At 47.8% G+C, this 17405-nt stretch overlaps 1 protein-coding gene across 10 annotated transcripts in view; it reads right to left on the bottom strand.

Moving 5' to 3' along the window:
- The window catches only part of Rbp (RIMS binding protein), a 394065-nt gene that overhangs the window by 126884 nt on the left and 249776 nt on the right, over positions 1–17405 (bottom strand). For all 10 annotated transcript variants that reach the window (XM_077676865.1, XM_077676856.1, XM_077676857.1 and 7 more), the window contains 2 exons: positions 13335–13394; positions 4422–4505 (listed from right to left, as the gene is read on the bottom strand). In XM_077676865.1, the coding sequence (XP_077532991.1) occupies positions 4422–4505; positions 13335–13394 (144 nt within the window). The remainder of the gene's footprint in view (positions 1–4421; positions 4506–13334; positions 13395–17405) is intronic.

Raw genomic sequence — 17405 nt, 5'->3', positions numbered from 1 at the left:
GAGATATCCAAGATTGGATTTCGCAGACTCCGCGGTATAGACTGTGGCATATTGTGTGGTCACCACCAATGCCGAAAAGACCTAAGCGTGCCCTTCGAACAGGAAAAAGTCCATTTTCCGCTGCCTTGAGAAACAGAATAAAGTGGCAGACGAAGAATCTCAAACACCTTGTGGTTCGACGGCGATGGAAACGACGGGGCGGTGACTGGGCAGTGTTGATTCACGGTGGCGAGGTATTTTAAGCTTTCTCTTGCCGTGCTTTGATCGTGTTAGACACCGTTCCTCGTTCTCCGACGGCGCAGCAAATGTGGATGTGCGATTAATGGCGGTTCCTTCGGCCGAGTTGGCGTGATCATTTTGACTTCTCCGGGGGAACATCTTGCGAACATCGGCGAAGGGCTCTTTTCCGACTTGCACCGTGCTTCGCTTTTTAAGAGTTTCTTTCCTTTTTTTTTGGTTCTCGCTGTCTCTGTTTGTAGGAGACCCTGGGATATCATTTTTTCTGGCTATCTTTCTTTCCGTTCTTTTTAACACGAAAGTGTTTTATTCTCGGATGCTCAAAGATTTCGCTGACTTCATATCCGTCACGGGAAGTGACGCCAGTACAACGGGAGCAAGCGGCCTGTAAAGGGTGCACCCGTACACACAGGGTGTGCTTGCGGAAAGCAACCTCTAGTAGTAAAGAGTACGTTATACTTAGGGTAGTTTGTTTTCGGGTTTTATATTTTAACAGGAAAGTGTTTTATGCCGGTATACACTAATATTTCACTGACGTCATATACGTCACGGAAATGACGCCAGTACACCTTTAAAGAAGCGACCCGCCAGCAGGACGTCGCTCGCCAAGCACGCCCACAAGACAGCCGCCTACCCGCAAATCATGCTCCAGCTGCAGATTTCACTGCACATTTCAGTCTCGTGTTTTACCGATTCCTATGACAGAGATATCAACCACAGTTTTTTTAAATTACCGCCTGAACGAAATTAAAGAAAGCTCAGAAACTGAATATACTAAAGTACGTTTTTAAAATCCGTTATTCGCTCCCCTTGCCCGAACAGCAATTCCTTGAGGTACAATACGGCGTCAGATTATTACATTATTTCTGCTGATATTCCAGGCTTTAAAAGGATGTTTTCAAATTCTAGAAATTCTAGGAATAAACGTAAGAGCAATCTCTCAACAAGGATTGGATAATATCTGATTAACAAGTGCGCTCCTTTATACGGGACAGGGCCGTCTTTGCATCAGTAAGTAAGTTCCCTTCGCAATAGTTACTGTGAAGACCTTCTTGAGGGCCAGTGACTCTTAATTCGATGCAGCTTGATTGCTGAACCAGCTGCGCTTTTTACGCACCAGTAGGCCTGATCTTATTGCGGGCAAAGTACTTCCGTACAAAGTTTTATTTCTACTTTAGGTGCCATGTTTCCAAGGGTTACTCCACTTTCTCAAAGCGGCGCAACCACGATCAACTTCCTTGATACCTTTCTCGGAAATTCTAAACGATTACATTCTCGACATCTTCAATTGTATCTCAACATAGCACTTGGTCTTAATGCAGCTTGCTGCTGTAATTCGATTGGTTGTGGGGGTTAACGCGGCGACGATACACAGGCGATGGATGAGGCGCACCGTAGTGGAGGGCTCCGGATTAATTTTGACCACCCGAGGATCTGTAACGTGCGCTGAAATCTCGAACAGACGGGCCTTTTCGCTCCTCGCCTCCATCAAAAAAGCCGCCGCTGCTGCTACTGTAGTTTATGCGAACGCCTACGAGCGTTATGAAAAATATGAAGTCCGCATATTTTCCCCATCATTTAAATTCCCTTCTCAGTCCGTCAGGTTGGTTTTATACCCATATATAACGCTGAATTCTAAGCAATTGTTTTGATTCTTCTAGGGTTTGACGCCTAAATTCGAGGAGACCAGACGAGATGCACAAATCTGATGCATTTGCTACGTACATTCGAGGAGACCAGAGATGAAATTGATGCGTACGTACGAGACCAGACAGAAGAACGGGGCGAGATGGCGTGACTCGGGGGCCATGAAGTTTCTGCCCGAGGGAGTGTGGGCAGACGACGTTTTCTGCGCTAGCACCACGCTCTCGAATGCTCTCAGTGCTGCCTTGTCTATGTCAGACGCGGTGACGCAACCAGCGACTGCGCACTGCGGGTCTCTAGTGTTCGCGTGCCACGCAATGCACCAGCGTTTCTAAACACTTCTCCCACCAGCAGCACTCACGGATGCATACGAACTCAGAGGCTTCAGGGGAACCTGGCGCGAGAATAGCCCGGACGATCCGGTGACGTAGACGTAACGCTCAATGTGCTTAGGCCAAATACTCGTATAGCGTAGGACATCAACGATAACTCTAGGACATTTCATGACTAGGACTTCTGGGATTCAGTAGCCGACCGATTTTTCGAACCCGGAGGGGAACGAATAATAGTTCGAATAAAAGAGCTGTCCGAAAAATCTGGGAGTCGCGACAACGAACTTTATTTCATGTAAATAGGACTGACGATGTCGCGAATGGTTCAGGACAAACCCGATGAGGATGTTGCTTATGAGTCAGCAGCACCCGGTGCCTAAAAAACAAAATTACGCCCACCTCCCCTCGCGGGAACCCTGGTGTGATGCAACGCATCTCGTGGGGTTCCATTGGCGTTTCCGTCGTGTTCATTACGCTTATACCGACGCATCAAGCAATCGTCGAGTACTGCGAGAGAGTGCGAGCGTAACGCGGACAGCCGTCGACTGAGACCGCCGGAGCGCGGCATGCCAATTTACATTCACAGCGCCCGAAGGAGAGTAGAGCGCGGAGAGAGTACTGCACATGCGCAGCGCGCGCAGCGGCGCCTAGCAACGGAATGAGAGCGCGCTGCGCCAACCCGCAGCTGTTTGGGAGAGAGTGTTCGCTATCGGAGAGAGGAGAGGAGGAGAGGCGCAGCTGTGCGGACCACGCCGGACAGACGCAGGAAGGACAGAGGGGCGAGCATGAGATGCGTTGCATCTAAAAAGCCAGCCACGGTTGACCCGTTTCGGGATTTCGATATTGCTTCCGCCGCAGACTACATACAAAATTATAGCTTCCAAGATCAAAGTTTGTTACCCCGCCGAGAGTGAAGCCAATCCCCATACAATCCGAAGCTAGCCGGGTGGCTTAGGATACAAAATGGCGTCGTCCTGGCTCTGTCGCGAAAAAGTTTGTCCGGAAAGTCGAACGTCTGGCTATACTTTGTTAGAAGTATTCGTTATTCATATACATTAATCCCACGGGTCAACAGGCGGTCCCTCGGGAAGGTCCGGAATAACCATCAGGTCCTAAATTTTTAAAGTCCGAAAAAAAAAAAAAACGGTCGGCTACTGTATTTGTTTCCTAAAGGAAGCATGTTTTGGTAGTGCTGCTCTGCTTTATTCACCTGCCATTTGCTTTTTTAAAGCTTTTCTACGTGCTTTCTTTCTTGTCTAATTGTCCGTTCCTCCATCTGTAGAGACGGGTGACAAAAATAATCGGCGAGCGCGCCACGTTCCCTTTTACATTGTCGCTTGACCAGCCCCTCAGAAGGAACTGATCCCAAAAACCTTACGATGTTCGCAGGGCACCGGTGGTTGTCTAAGGAATTGATTGATTGTGGGGTTTAACGCGCCGACGCAACGCAGGCGATGAGGCGCGCCAAAGTTGAGGGCTCCGGATTACTTTTGACCACCTGGGGATCTTTAACGTGGGCCGAAATCTCGGCACACACGGGAGTTTTCACTTCTCGCCTCCCTCAGAAAAGCGGCCGCCGCGGCCGGGAATGGAACCCGCGTCCTCGTGCTCAGCAGCGCAACGCCTTAGCCACTCAGCGACCGCGGCAGGTAGTCGTCTAGGGAAGGAAGAAAGAAGAGAAGATCAGAGGCCGAGAGGGCAGAGAGCGGATGTGCGGAACCTGGCAGGATAAAGAAAGAGCCAAGCCCACGGTGGAGCTAGGAAACGAAAAGCTAGCACAAGAGAAAGAGTCGATAGAACCTAAACTGAGACTAGCAAATACCATAGCCAAGAATGGAAGCTAGGAACAATATCTTTTGTCTTCGCTTGGGCAGGCATCAAGGAGCCCGGAAATTGTTCCAAGGAAGCTAATGGCCCCCATTTGTGACAAAAAGGACGGCCTTGATGCTTATCTACATCGCTTTCAAAGGGCAGCGCTTGGTCAGTGCTGGGAACGAAGTTACTGGGCGGCAGCTTTAAATCTTTAAGCCTAATCGGAGAAGCCCTACCTGCATTGGGAAAAATCCTGGCATCGCAGTCAGCGCACTACCACACCATTAGGACAGGTTTAAGAGGCGGGTTCAAACTGATGGCCGAACGCCTCCGCGGTGAGTTTCAAGGAGGTTACTTGATCGACTGAAGCGACAAAGAGACAGCAGGCTCGCTCACCAGGTCGGCGCTGGTTTCGCAGCGGTCATCCAGCTCCTTCTGCAGCTGGGTTAGCTGGGCTTCCTGCTCCTTGACACGCTCCTCCTGCAGCGACACAACAAAGGGAGAAAAATCACGAGTAGCTCTAAACACCCGTAATGTCGTGGGCATAGAATTTCATACTAATATATGCTAGAGAGAAATCGGCGCTGCAATCGCGGGACGCCGTGGGCGCCGCCATTGCAGCTGGCGACGTTCGTCGCCAACTTGGCTTGGCTAGCCACTTGACTTCTGTTTTGTCTCAAAACCAAAATCAACAAAAAAAAAGGTAACATGTTTTCTTGTTTATCTTGCATGAAGCTTCTAAATGTCGCCTGACAAATAAATCTTTTTGGAGCTTCAATTTTATAATAACAAAACAAATTTGAGTAATTTTTTACAGTAGTATTGTTGCTTTTTTTTTTCAGCCAGAGGCAACTTCTCAGCATGTTCATGAGCCATGCCAAGGACAAGTTGAACGCGCCTGCTCGGTACATGACGGAACGCTCGCTGAAGCGTGGCTCCCATTGACAGTGACGCCATATTTCCTTCTGCTCTATATTAATATGAAACTCTATGGGTAGGGCGAATGAGGAGACACTCCGTTTCCAAGTCAGTGCAGGCCGGGCACTTCCTGTTACACCTAGCGCCGTTTAGTGGTTAGCTTTTAAGCTTGCCGCAATCTGCTTTATCGGTGAACGATATCGGTCCCGCCTTTCCATAGACCTGCCCTCCCACAAGATGACTCCCCTTGTCTTAAGTGCGGATCACTTTAGGGGCCCGGCTTCTCGTCGTAACTCGTCCGGGGTCACGGTATCTAGCCACCGCAGTCACGCGGCGTCACGCACCCAAACAGGGACTTAAAAAAGATCCCCTTGTAGGGATCGAACCTAGAACCATCGCGTTACGAAGCCGACGTCCATCCCATTGCGCCACAAAGGCTTTTTTTTTTTTTTTTTTGCCTCATACCATGGGGGGGGGGGGGGGGGGGGGGGAATTGCGCCACACAGGCACACGTTACTAATACGCAAAGTGTTGGGGGTGATCTCTGCGCAGCGCCGTTGCCTCGGGGGCTGCCGTTGCTAGGTCGCAAATAACTATACAATAATATAAAATAAAGAATATGAGGAATTGACGCGTTAATTACCCCCCAAATTAATGAAAACTCAATCCAGTGTCTGTTTATAGGCTTTTTCAGTGGCTGCGGCGCCCCTTCTCGACTACTTTCGGCATCGAAGGCGGGCCGACAGTGGAATTAATCATGGGAGGGGGCCGCAGCCCCTTTGGCGATTTCCTGCTCCGCACTTGTCAGTTTCCACGTTCAGTGGAACTGTTTTAATTTTAAGTGCAGAGCACTTTATGGCTCGCCTTGTCGTCGTAGCTCGCTAACGGTCGATGCGACTGCCGGAATCAGGCGGCGCAACGAGATAACGGATCCAAGTAGAGCCTGGTGTACCGTCGTCAGGGGTCACGCTGAGCCTTCGAAAACCACGCGCTTTAAATAATCATAACCATTCGAACCTCTTGAACCACTGGCGCTTGTCCTACATCTTCCCGATGTTTACCGTAAAGAAAACTTCAGGTACATTTCAGGCAAAATCTGTGCATATAACCCGCAGTCCCCGCGTTCATTTAGTTAGGAACGCTCGTTGGGTTGGTTTTTACGATAGTAAGCGAAAATATCGGCGGCGCAACAAAAAATGGCGCGTTCGAAATGACACAGAAAGGCTCCAGCCACGCAAGAAAAAAATTACTCGTTCGAAATAACGCAAAATAGCTCCAGCATGCGAAATTAGAGCAAGCACAAAAAGAACAGAACTCCCACTGGCGCAGTTTCAGGCAGGGGGCGCGCGAGCACTGCGAAGGCGGGAAGTTCGAAATGCATTGAGTGGCAGCAGTGAGGGGATAACGGCGCTGCAGCCGAACCCCTGCTTTGCACTTCCGGCAGCTTTCACATTGAGTGGAACGGCTGAAATTTTTTCATTAGTATCTGATTTTCATGTGCCCTCTTTTCCCCTACTTTCCTACCTCACTTTCTTGCCTCCCTTCTTCCCTTACTTGCCCACCTCACTTTTTTTAAAAGTACAGATCCGTTCAGAGTGCCGCCTTGTCGTCGTAGCTCGTTCACTGTCACGCTGTCTAGCCACCACCGCCATCAGGCGGCGTAGCGACGTAACGGTCCCAAACAGAGGCTTCGAAAAGCCAGCTGTTTATCTAGTCATAACCGTTAGAAACTCCTGAACCGCTGGCGCTTGTCATACATCTCATCGTTGTTTAGCGCAAAGAAAACTGCAGGTACATTTGAGGCAAACTCTGTGTATATAACTGCCAGCCCCCGTTGGGTTCGTTTTTACGATAGTAAGCGTAAAAATTATGCAGAAATTCAGAGAATTATCTACGAATGCGCAGCATTCTTAAGCCGCCTGTTTTGAGCGGGCGTTTTCTCCATCCAAATTGTTTTTGTAGACCCTGTCCGATACACACCATCCTATTGCAGGTGAAACCTTTGCGAAATATTCATTATTGTGGAAATGCAGGATGTTACAGGGTTCGCCATTTTCCGTAATTATTTTATTTTATTATTGTTTGTTAGTTTTCGATATTTTGTGCGACCAGTTATCTGTATTTACACCATTATAGCGATTACAGGTGGAACTTCCGCGATATCTGCATTTTTATGGAAAATGCAGGGCGTTACGCGGTCCTGGCTGTGGGGGTACTCGGCAAAGAATGATACGCACTAAAAAGTGGCCGCCAAGAACGACGCGTCCCAAACTGCGCAGTAACGTTCGGGCACGTGCGAGATGAGAGTCAGCACAAAAAAATGAAAGCAGTTCCACTCAGAGCGAAAGCGGTCGGAAGTGCACAATAGTGATTAATCCGCCAGAGGGGCTGTGATGCCGTTATCCCCTCTTTGCTACCGCCCCTAGCTCGTGTTCTTCTCCTCCCTGCGCTAGCAGTGCTAAGGCGGTAAATTTGAATTGATTGCACTGCACAAAACCTCTGTTCAATTCGTCAAGAAAAAAGTGAGACAGGGACGGGATGAGCGTGAGAGGCGGTAGGAATTCGCGGATAACGGTACCTCAGCCCCTCTGGCGGATTTATCACTGCTCTGAACATCCGATCGCTTTCCCGCTGAGTGGACCTGCTTTAATTTTTCACCCCCCCCCCCCCCCTTCTTTCATATGCCGCACAAAAAAATATTGAAATAAACAAAAACGGCTAAAATAAGCTTGCTGTTCATCCTCTGCGGCCTGAGCAGCGTCGCGGGTTTCAATGCTTAGTTGCTGGGTTCGAACTCCAGCAGCGCTGCTTTTCTCTAATTTACCGGATTTTTTTGGACGAATGCTCCCTTAGATCAGTTGTACGCATTATTTACGTAAATAATGGCGGTTTAGTATATTTTTGTTCGGTTACGAGCGGAGAGAAGCCTTTCACCAAGCTTAATTAAAGGTCTGTATCACATCAGGAGTGCCTTGGCTGCACTGACTTTCAAACGGATTTGATTGATTGATTGTAGGTTTTAACACGCCGACACAACGCGGACGATGAAGAGCGCCGTAGTGGAGCGCTCCGGATTAATTTTGACCAACTGGGGATCTTTAAACTTTGAAACGGAATGTCGCAATGAGGAATCAGAAGTGTCCAATCGCCGAACGTGTTCTCGCGTTATCATTCTTTGCGTCTTTCTCTCTGCTCCATGGCTAAACTGGCAACACTGACCAATCGCAGTTAGGCCTGTATTTGGGCTTAACGTTACGTAGTTTTAACTTGAAGCATTACGACGCTCCAGGCAACGTCAAGCTCATATACGTCAAGCTGCGAGTACCGGTTGACAACGGTAAAAGTCAAAACGTAAAGTTAGGCCTAACGCCAAGCGGGCACATACCGGCGTGTACACTACTCGCGTGCCATCTGTTGGTGCAGCACCTACGATCAGAGGTTACACTGGATACCGCATGAAGGCGCTCCTGTTGCGCGCCAAGCAAAGGGAGCATTTCCAAGAAAAGTACTTTGTTACTCACGTTGTGCACTCCTGTAAGTGGTACGCTCAAAGTACTCAAGTAGGTTTCACTATATGTCTATGACGAACGTCTTCAATCAGCCACACCAGGTGCTTTGTAGTTAGCTAGAACTATGAAGCTATCGTGGCGCTGGGGCTATTTGCTCGTCTCTCATGAGGCGACAGGTTTGATTCTAATCCGGAGCCATATATCCCAATTTTCTTTTCAAATGAAGTATTTTAATTCGTTCAAAGGAGCTTATGCGAGAAAATGAGAAATTTGGCGTCAATCCGAGACTTCTTCGGCTCGTTGCTCTGCCAGGTTACAGTGCCAGGTTACAGTACAGTAACTTTTGACTATGAATTGCACAAGAAGTATAATGAGAGTTCCGCAAAGCATTTGTAGTGTTGATATCCCAGGGAACTTCTTGCTATGTGCAGGATATCAGTTTCCTGGAGTGATTTCGCTGTAGGCTCCTCAGTGGTCGGGATTTTGAGCTGGGAAGCTGGGGATGCACAATTTTCTGTGCCATCCTTCGGTCATTTTGTGAGCAGCCTCTTGGCCACAACGACGCCTGATTTTCAACCTACCGAATTACTAATGCTTACGCAATAAACTTTACACGCGTTAATTAGAAACAAACTTGCTACTAATTCGCATTTCGCACTTCTGGCCCCTGGGTATGACTTCGTTCGCCGCACTGCATCGGTTTTCAATTTCAAAGTGAGGTTACCGCCTCTTGCTGCCACGCTCATCTCAGATAGGCGAACACTAATAATCAAACCTGGGTAAGCAGATCTCTTTCACTTCTGCCGCAAACCTGACCTCAAGTTTGCCGAAATGTCAGTGAAGCATCAGACCGCTGGCTGACTCTTTACAGTGCAGACATCAGCGTGCGTGAACCTCAACTCCGTGATAAGGCGGCCGGTCATGGGGGAAAAATGTTGGTAAATGCGATTTTTGGTTCGAATTGAGAGTGGTCGCATGATGGTCGTAAGGACTTCCCGGTTGGCTGCTACTGATTAAGCCCACCTAGCGTGTTTCAACACCAGAAGTGGAAGTGAACTAGATGTCGAGCAGATTAGTAGCACCAACGGCCACGTTGTGCGTCAGTAAAAACAACAAAACTTCTCAACTCGCTCCTACATTCAGAACTGAATCCCGTGTTCGTGTTCCACGTTTTTCTGTTGTTACGACGTTAGATGTTTGCAATAGGCATCCGTACCTCGCAGCTATTCCGTAGCGCAGCCAACGCTGCAATACAGAATACGACGACGCGTTAGGTTTGATTTGCAGTCAACCTAAACCGAGAAGGCCACAGGTGATTGGATTTGCACTCCAACTAATAAATAATGCCCTCCCATTGAGAGGCGCCACAGCTGCAGAAAAAGAGCTCACAAAGAGATGGACGATGATCCACTAGCAACTCTCTTAGCTACACCGGCTTTTTGCCTTCTTTGAACGCAAACGCCACAGACTTCTTCGTATAAACCATCGCTCATCTCGCGAAGAAGACAGACGACACGCGCAAGACAATAAACGCAACCCGTGAACACAACCATCCATCAGCCGTTGTAAAAGGAACGTGATGTACAACCCCACCCTCCTCCCCTAGTTTCCGCTGTCGTTACCGCAACCTTTTGCTTTGCTTAGTACTGCTACTGTGGGAATTTCCAGCTGCACAGAGCTATCGAAGAGCACTGCTTTTACAACAGCGAATAACAACATTCCTTCGTAAAAAATGAATGGTTGTAACTGGGTGCTACTCCGAAGTTGAATCAAACGATATTTTCTTAGCTTTGTTCATAAATATCTATGACATATTCCAACCTCTTCCTGTCGGCTGGTACGCGTGGCTTGTAAAAACTTGTTTGCTCCCATTGCATGCGCTTTTCATTGCACACTATTCTCAGATACGGTTGTTGTTCTCTTTTTATTACACTTAGTTGTCTTGCTCTGTAATCAGTACCATGGCCTTGATGTATAACTAAGAAGCAGCCCTCACGCTCTCTTTGTCCTTTCAATCTTTGTGTTAGTTTTCCGGTTCGAACGCTGGGTATGAGACCTCTGTACGTTCTCTCACAAGCGATCTTTCCCCCATAACGTGTCGTTGCGCGCAAGCATTAATGCAAACTTAGCGGCAGAATGCATATTCGATGATTGTCTTTAAGTAGGAAGCATTCTTTGGATTGAGAGATATAATGCCATAAGTGTATGTGTATGCGTGCACATACCATCATATGCACACACGCACACACACGCTCGTGTGTCGGGTGCTGCTTAAACTAGCGGAAGCTGCTGTGACGTGTAGCAGTGCCCTTGTTACAGAGGGCCAGACGTCCTGCTAGGCAGGACTTTGAAACCGGGGTTAGTAGACTGAGAATTATCCGCATATTCATGAGGCCTACCAGATCATGCAGACAGAAACCAGGAAGGAACGCAGAGTACGATGACGATGCTTATTGCGGAGAGCGGTAATTTGTGGGCCGCCAGCTGCGCAGCTACGGAAGAGTGCCTCCTTGGTAAATCACTAGTGCTAAATCACTATCACCCTACCTCGGCTGACTTCGTGTGAGCGGGTTGAAACCTCATTCATGAAGTCACTCCGATTTCAACGTGACATCAAGTTGACTCGGTCGGCCGAAAGTCCGGCGTCGGGAACAAGACATGGCGCAGAAATTTGCCAACAGCTCAAAAACTTAGTTGAAAAGGAAATATGATACTGGATGACAATCGAACCCAGGACTCCGGAATGTGATGCAAGCACGCCACCGCGCCGCCACACCGGCTTGATGGCTGGACATAGTGGATGCGTTGTGGGCTTAAAAAACGTGTTAGAGACATATACTGAGGTCTATATAAGTAATTTGACGTGCTAATTACACAAGTATCAAATGGACGAGTAAATTAGTCCGCTTCAGCAATCCATCGCCCTTGCTTGGCAACGAGAATACGGTAGCGTGTCATTCTGACACGTGCCGTAGAAAGAAATGGAGAGGAGGTGACACCACTATAGGCGCCACATCTTGACTAGTCTTTAGTAATTGAGTAGGCAGAATTTTGCGCACTCGTAAAGAAGGCATAGGTCTCCTCGAATTTTAGTTTCTCAAGGGCAGAGATTTGGGCATTGCATTAGTGCATGTGCATGCAGCCACTCCTGGATGACTACGTTGGGATGAGTATGGCAACGATGTGTATAGTCAGCTTTATCGCAGAAAGGTTGTCCGCACCAAACCTAATCGCTTGCTTCATAACGTCAACGCTATTGCAACGAAAGTTTCAGATTGCGCTCAATGGCAATTGGAAAGCGGGTGTATATAGATTACTGTGACGCACTACCGTGGCTACAACTACCGCAACACAGCAAAAATTTGCCTCAACGCACCAGCGTTATTCCCGTATTGGTGCCGGCTTTTCACAAGTGCGGGAAATCAGCGACGTCAAAAAGCTTCAAAAAAGAGGGAAGGGTCGTCACCTCGACGTGAATCGCCTATGATCAAACATAAGCATCCCATGTTGGACGGGAACATTGCTTTGGAAAGCAGAGAACACGGATGTTTTGCCTTACGATGGACCCCACTCTTTACCATCTTTGCAATTTTACACAGCCCAATTTTTGTAAACCTTTGTCTTCGTTTCACCTTCTAAGTGCCGCCACATAAAACATACTTTATGTAAAAATATCACTCGAACACTCCGGCTATAACGCGTGACCTGTACGCAATACAGCATAGTACCTCTCATTTGTGGCTCAGTTTTTTTCCTGATTGTGCACTGGACCGACGGAATCCACACGCCAATGGTAGATGATTCTGCGGTCACTGCGGCCCGCATAAACGTGCGTGTGGTCTTCACATTCACTTCACTGCATTGTAATCACCCTCATCTGGCGTAGCAAGCACTGCCGCTAGCAGAGCTGACCTCTTCAGCCCACATTAACGAGCACTCTCTCTCTCTCTCTCTCTCTCTCTCTCTGTCTCTGTCTCTGTCTCTGTCTCTGTCTCTGTCTCTCTCTCTCTCTCTCTCTCTCTCTCTCTCTCTCTCTCTCTCTCTCTCTCTCTCTCTCTCTCTCTCTCTCTCTCTCTCTCTCTCTCATACGGGCCACAAGTTAGCTCTTTCAGTTTTACCCGTGTTGCTGATTCGCAACGCCATTCTGAAGTTGTTCTCAAAGAAAGTTGAGCCCTTTTCATGACATTCACGTAACGCGCAGTCAGACGGGATTGGCGGCTCATCAATAATTCTCCCGACGTAATATATGTGTCGATATACGTAGGCAACCCGTATAAATAAATTGTGCCCTTTCTTTCCAAACCTTGCCTCAACGAATGAACAAAACTTTGCGTACACATATATGTACGTAGATGTCCATGGCTGTCAAAGAAAAAAATTCCCTCGCACTTCCCCGAGGGGGAGAGTGTGTAAGTGCGAATGAACGGTTGTTGATTGCGCGATTACGGTGGATATCGTGATCTTGGAGTGGAGAGGAGGCGCCCAACACCCGCAGTCACTGAGCGGAGAGAGGAGGAGGAGAGTAGCACCCGCCGTTACGGCGAGGGCTACACGAGCGCCCTCACGCGTCGGAATGCTGAGCGCCCGCTACGCGAGCGAGAGCTCTCCCGCCCGAAGTGGAGAGGAGGCGCCCAACACCCGCAGTCACTGAGCGGAGAGAGGAGGAGGAGAGTAGCGCGCGCCCATCTCCCCCCGTTGCTAGGGAAGACGAGGAGGAAGACGAGGATCGCGCGCACCCGCAGCTGTTGCTATGCGGACGACGGCGGCGGACGATTCAGGCTCGCTTAAGAAGTGCATTCGCACTTAAAACTGCTCAGCACATGCGTTAAAAAAAAAAAAAAAAAAAAAAACAAGAGTGCCAATAAATGCAGCGTCAACTCACCACATCTCGAAGACGGACTCGAAACTCGTGCTCGCTTCTTTCCTTCTGCAGTCGGATAGCCTGCGAAAATGAAGGGAACGGGGTTGTTGAGCAAAACCAGCGCTGTAGCCAGAGCATGAATGCCACGAACACTTTCAAAGTGGAATGGGGTGTTGTTTAACCAAAATACAGTAAACTATCGGTATACCAAGAACGCTTTATTCGAAGTTTATTTCCCACCTCCCGTTCAGAGCGCAAATCATTCCCCATTTCAACAAAATGTCACTTAAAACAAAGTTCGTTTCTTGCATCGAGGGCCTCTTTATAACAAGAGTTTGCTGCAAGCCTGTACACATATGGATCCATACGTCGCCAAAACGTCACAAAACACTCTGTCCTAGTGACGAGATACTTTTCTTTCGCCACCAGACCCAACATCAGTTCTAGTTTTCGTGGAATACCTGTAAGAAATATTTTTACGGAGGAAACTACGTTCTTTTGGAGAGGAGAGCGCCGTATCGTCTGAGGGAGTGAGCATCGTACAGAGGGCAGCACACACGTATATGACACAGCTTTCGTTCCTGAAGCTTTATCCTGCCTCGCCCGAAAAGGATGCGAAGAAAGATACTGCGGCTTTTTCCAATACAAGCCCACCACTTTTGTCCTTAACCTATTTGTAAAAAAATTGTGTGCGTAGTTCTCAGAGGTAACTAGTTGAAGTAGAAGTCTCTGTTATAGACAAGTGCGTTGCGCACTGTTCATTGCAGTCCGCGTACGCCTTTGATGCGTGTTGTTTGCTTTTGCTTCATTACTTGTCTTTGCGTCAGCGGTGCACCCACGGCACACGAGCTTCCTGCTATTATACGTCGAACATCACGCAGGACATAGCAACGAATCGACATTTCGTGCGACATCAGTGCTGTAACAGAAATGTGCTTTACATTTCCTGTTCCATAGATTGGTGTACGCTGTAAAAAATATTCTCCGGTTTACGGAACAAGCCGCAGGTAATGTATTGCCGAGCACTTTCCGTAATTTAGAAAACGGACAGTTTCAGGATTATGGAAAATCCGTAATACGGACTCCTTGAACTTTATTACGGAACTTCCATGCAAGCTAAAATGTGAGTTGTCCGTTTTCTGCTAACGGAAATTCCGCAACTCGGAATTTTTCGGAAAGCCCCCGTTGTGTTCAAACAACAATTCCGTTACTCAAACGTAAGGTGTCCGGTCTCGGGTAACCATTCCCTAACTGGTATGTAAAAATGGTAGTGTATTTACGCATTTCTTCGACATGTTTGTGGTACGTGCGCCCCTGTTTTGTTTACTCCTTCACGAGATAGTAATGTTTATGTAACAAGCATGCTCGAATAATATTTCTCCGGTAGTGCAGCATAAGTCCGACAGCACCTTTAGTGAGGCCAAACCACCCCAACGAGTGACGACTCAACCGTCAGCGTTGGCTACTATAAACGTTTACTCTCTCTTTCTCCCAATGCGCGGATGCGAATTTTATCTGTCACCTAAGAGTCCAACGTAACTACGCCATCTAACTCGACGCTAATACTCTGACGCTTTAAAAAAATACCCTAGATGATTTATCCCTTTTGTAGCTCTAGGCTGCTGCTTTGCCATTTTCATTACTATGCTGAGAGCAGCAACATGGTAGTCGAGCGCTTTTCCGTAATAAAATTCTTAACGTCTGCGAATTTCTAAGTAAACTGACGCATTGTCTGTTCCACTTTCCTTTAAATATCCGAGAAACGTCATCCAACCAACAGTTTATTAACCTGGACTCACTCATTTTTCTAAATGCATTATGCATGACTACAGCTAAAACAAACCTCCGAAGCCGCACAGAAAAACCGATAAGTAATAAGCGTCACCGGAGGCAAATAAAAGGCAATCCCGAAATGAGCCGCAATCAAAACGGTAGTGCGAAGGATTGGCCCTCCCGCTGTCTGGCGGCCGGAGACGTAAAATAGATCGCCCGAAGAGAAACGTAAAGCAGCTTCACCGCAGCGCCATCGCCCGCCGAGCGATGCGAAAAAAGAAGAGACTTCCCGGGCCATCGTTTCCGCGGACAGAACTGGCACTAAGACAGATGGACCACTAGAAGTTTAATCAGAGTCAGCTCGCTGGCCGGGAGGACCCAGCGGCAACAAAAGCAGAGCCCACACCAAAGTCGCATCAGTAAAAAGGTTAACTCGGTTTCGCGTGGCACGAGAGAGACACGCTGAGATAAAAGAAAGGAAGGAAAAACGGAAGACGTGGAAGACCAGCCGCAGGGCATCGCAGCTCATTTTGCACTTTGCACCTCGGCGCAGAGAGGCCGATGCGAGAGCGAAGTGACGTCTTATTTCGTTCGCTTCTTGATTCCGTGCGCGGATGGTATGAAACGTTCGTAATGACTTCGATAAGAGCGGTGAAAAAAAACAAAAAAAAGATGGGGAGACGGAGTATATATAGCGCATGACTTCAACGGTGTCCGTCAATGCGTGCGAATCGATTTGTCGCGTCTTGCCTTTAGCTCAGTAACTGAATGCGTGCAAAGTGAAACAGGAAAATAGAAAGACACAAGAATGACTGATAACCCATACGGTGGCGCGAGAGAAGATCTAAGGTGCGAATCATTCACGCTTCGCGCAACGAGAAATTTAAGCGAGAAGCTCGTTCTAGGCTTGTGCGAAAAATTCGAGCGCTTCGAATATTTGAACGAATATTACAGTGTTCGAATTCGCTGCAACCCCCATTTAAAATTTATAACATTTCGAAGTATTCGGGGTGAATGAATATCAAAACAGCGATCAAGTACTACCAGGAGTTTAGGTTTCGTTAGGCAAGACGCAGTGCCATTGACATCAGGGCTATATTTTGACAAGCCAAGCGAAGCCACATGCAAAGCGTTGTCGTATCGTAGCCATTTCCACGCGCACGTTTGTCAAGGTACTCATGACTCGTCAAGGTAGTCAAGGTGCGGTAGGAAAGGTTACCGTTTCAAACAGTAAAACGGTAACCAAACAATTTTCTTGGTTACCGTGCGGTAGGCGTGCAGTGAGAAGGTGTTGATCGCACTCTGCGCTTGAACTTCAGTGTGCATCAGCTGCTTCAATCAGTCAAGTGACATGGCCAATGCGCCCACGGGTGCTATCCCAATGTAGAACTTTTTTGTGAAGGTTTCGCCAGGCCAGGAAGCTCAGTGTCACACACGCCACGCTATTCTGAAGACGCCAACGCGAGATACAACGACTCTGGCGACGCATTGTACGTTCTAACCTCAGAAATAAAGAATTTTTGCATAGAACAACTTTAAACTGTTCAGTTTTGTTCTTCGTACACCTGACAACTGTTCCAACTCGCTTCGAACACGTATTCGACCCCAAGGACCATTCACTTCGAACTAAAATATTACCATTCGCGCAAGCCTAGCTCGTTCCATGCGACCATGGAAGTTCTAAGCCCAACCTACGATCGTTGTCGCGAGAACCGTCGATGGTAGTATTATATATATATATATATATATATATATATATATATATATCAAGAATCTTACGTATACATGAAACATTTGTATATACGTATATTACACGTTACGTCGACGACCACTAAGAGAATGATGGCGATGACGTTATACGAGCACACGATTCCCATTCTCTTTTGTCAGTAGTTAAAGCTTTTATTCAAAAAGGGAAGGCCGGAGGCCTTGTGGGGGAGTTGGGAGGGGAGGATTCTTGGTTGAAGGGGGCTCATATGAGTTCGTGATCTTCGGGGGGCGGTATCAGTTTTTCACAGGGCAATTGTAAGCATTGAATGGTCCATTCACTGGTGTAGGCCATCGCTATATAACTTGCGCTGGACCGCTATTAGTGGCGAACCGTATGATAAGGTTAATGGTGTGTTCATCTAATGAGAGGGGATCGATATAGGTTGAGGGATCTGGGTTGGGGGAAGTAAAATTCCGGTATCGAGAGAATTTGGGGCATATTCCAGACCAGGTGGTGCAAATCAGCCTTGACGGCTTGCTGACAGTATGGACATTTTGTGTCGATGTGGGGGTAGTACCATTTGCGGATAGTTTCCGGTGAAAATTATG

Source organism: Haemaphysalis longicornis, unplaced genomic scaffold (assembly GCF_048455015.1).
Source record: "Haemaphysalis longicornis isolate Haplotype H1 unplaced genomic scaffold, Haemaphysalis longicornis Haplotype H1 scaffold_7, whole genome shotgun sequence".
Lineage (NCBI taxonomy): Eukaryota > Metazoa > Arthropoda > Arachnida > Ixodida > Ixodidae > Haemaphysalis > Haemaphysalis longicornis.
The sequence above is the reverse complement of the archived record's forward strand: the minus strand, read 5'-3'. Positions and strand labels throughout refer to the sequence as shown.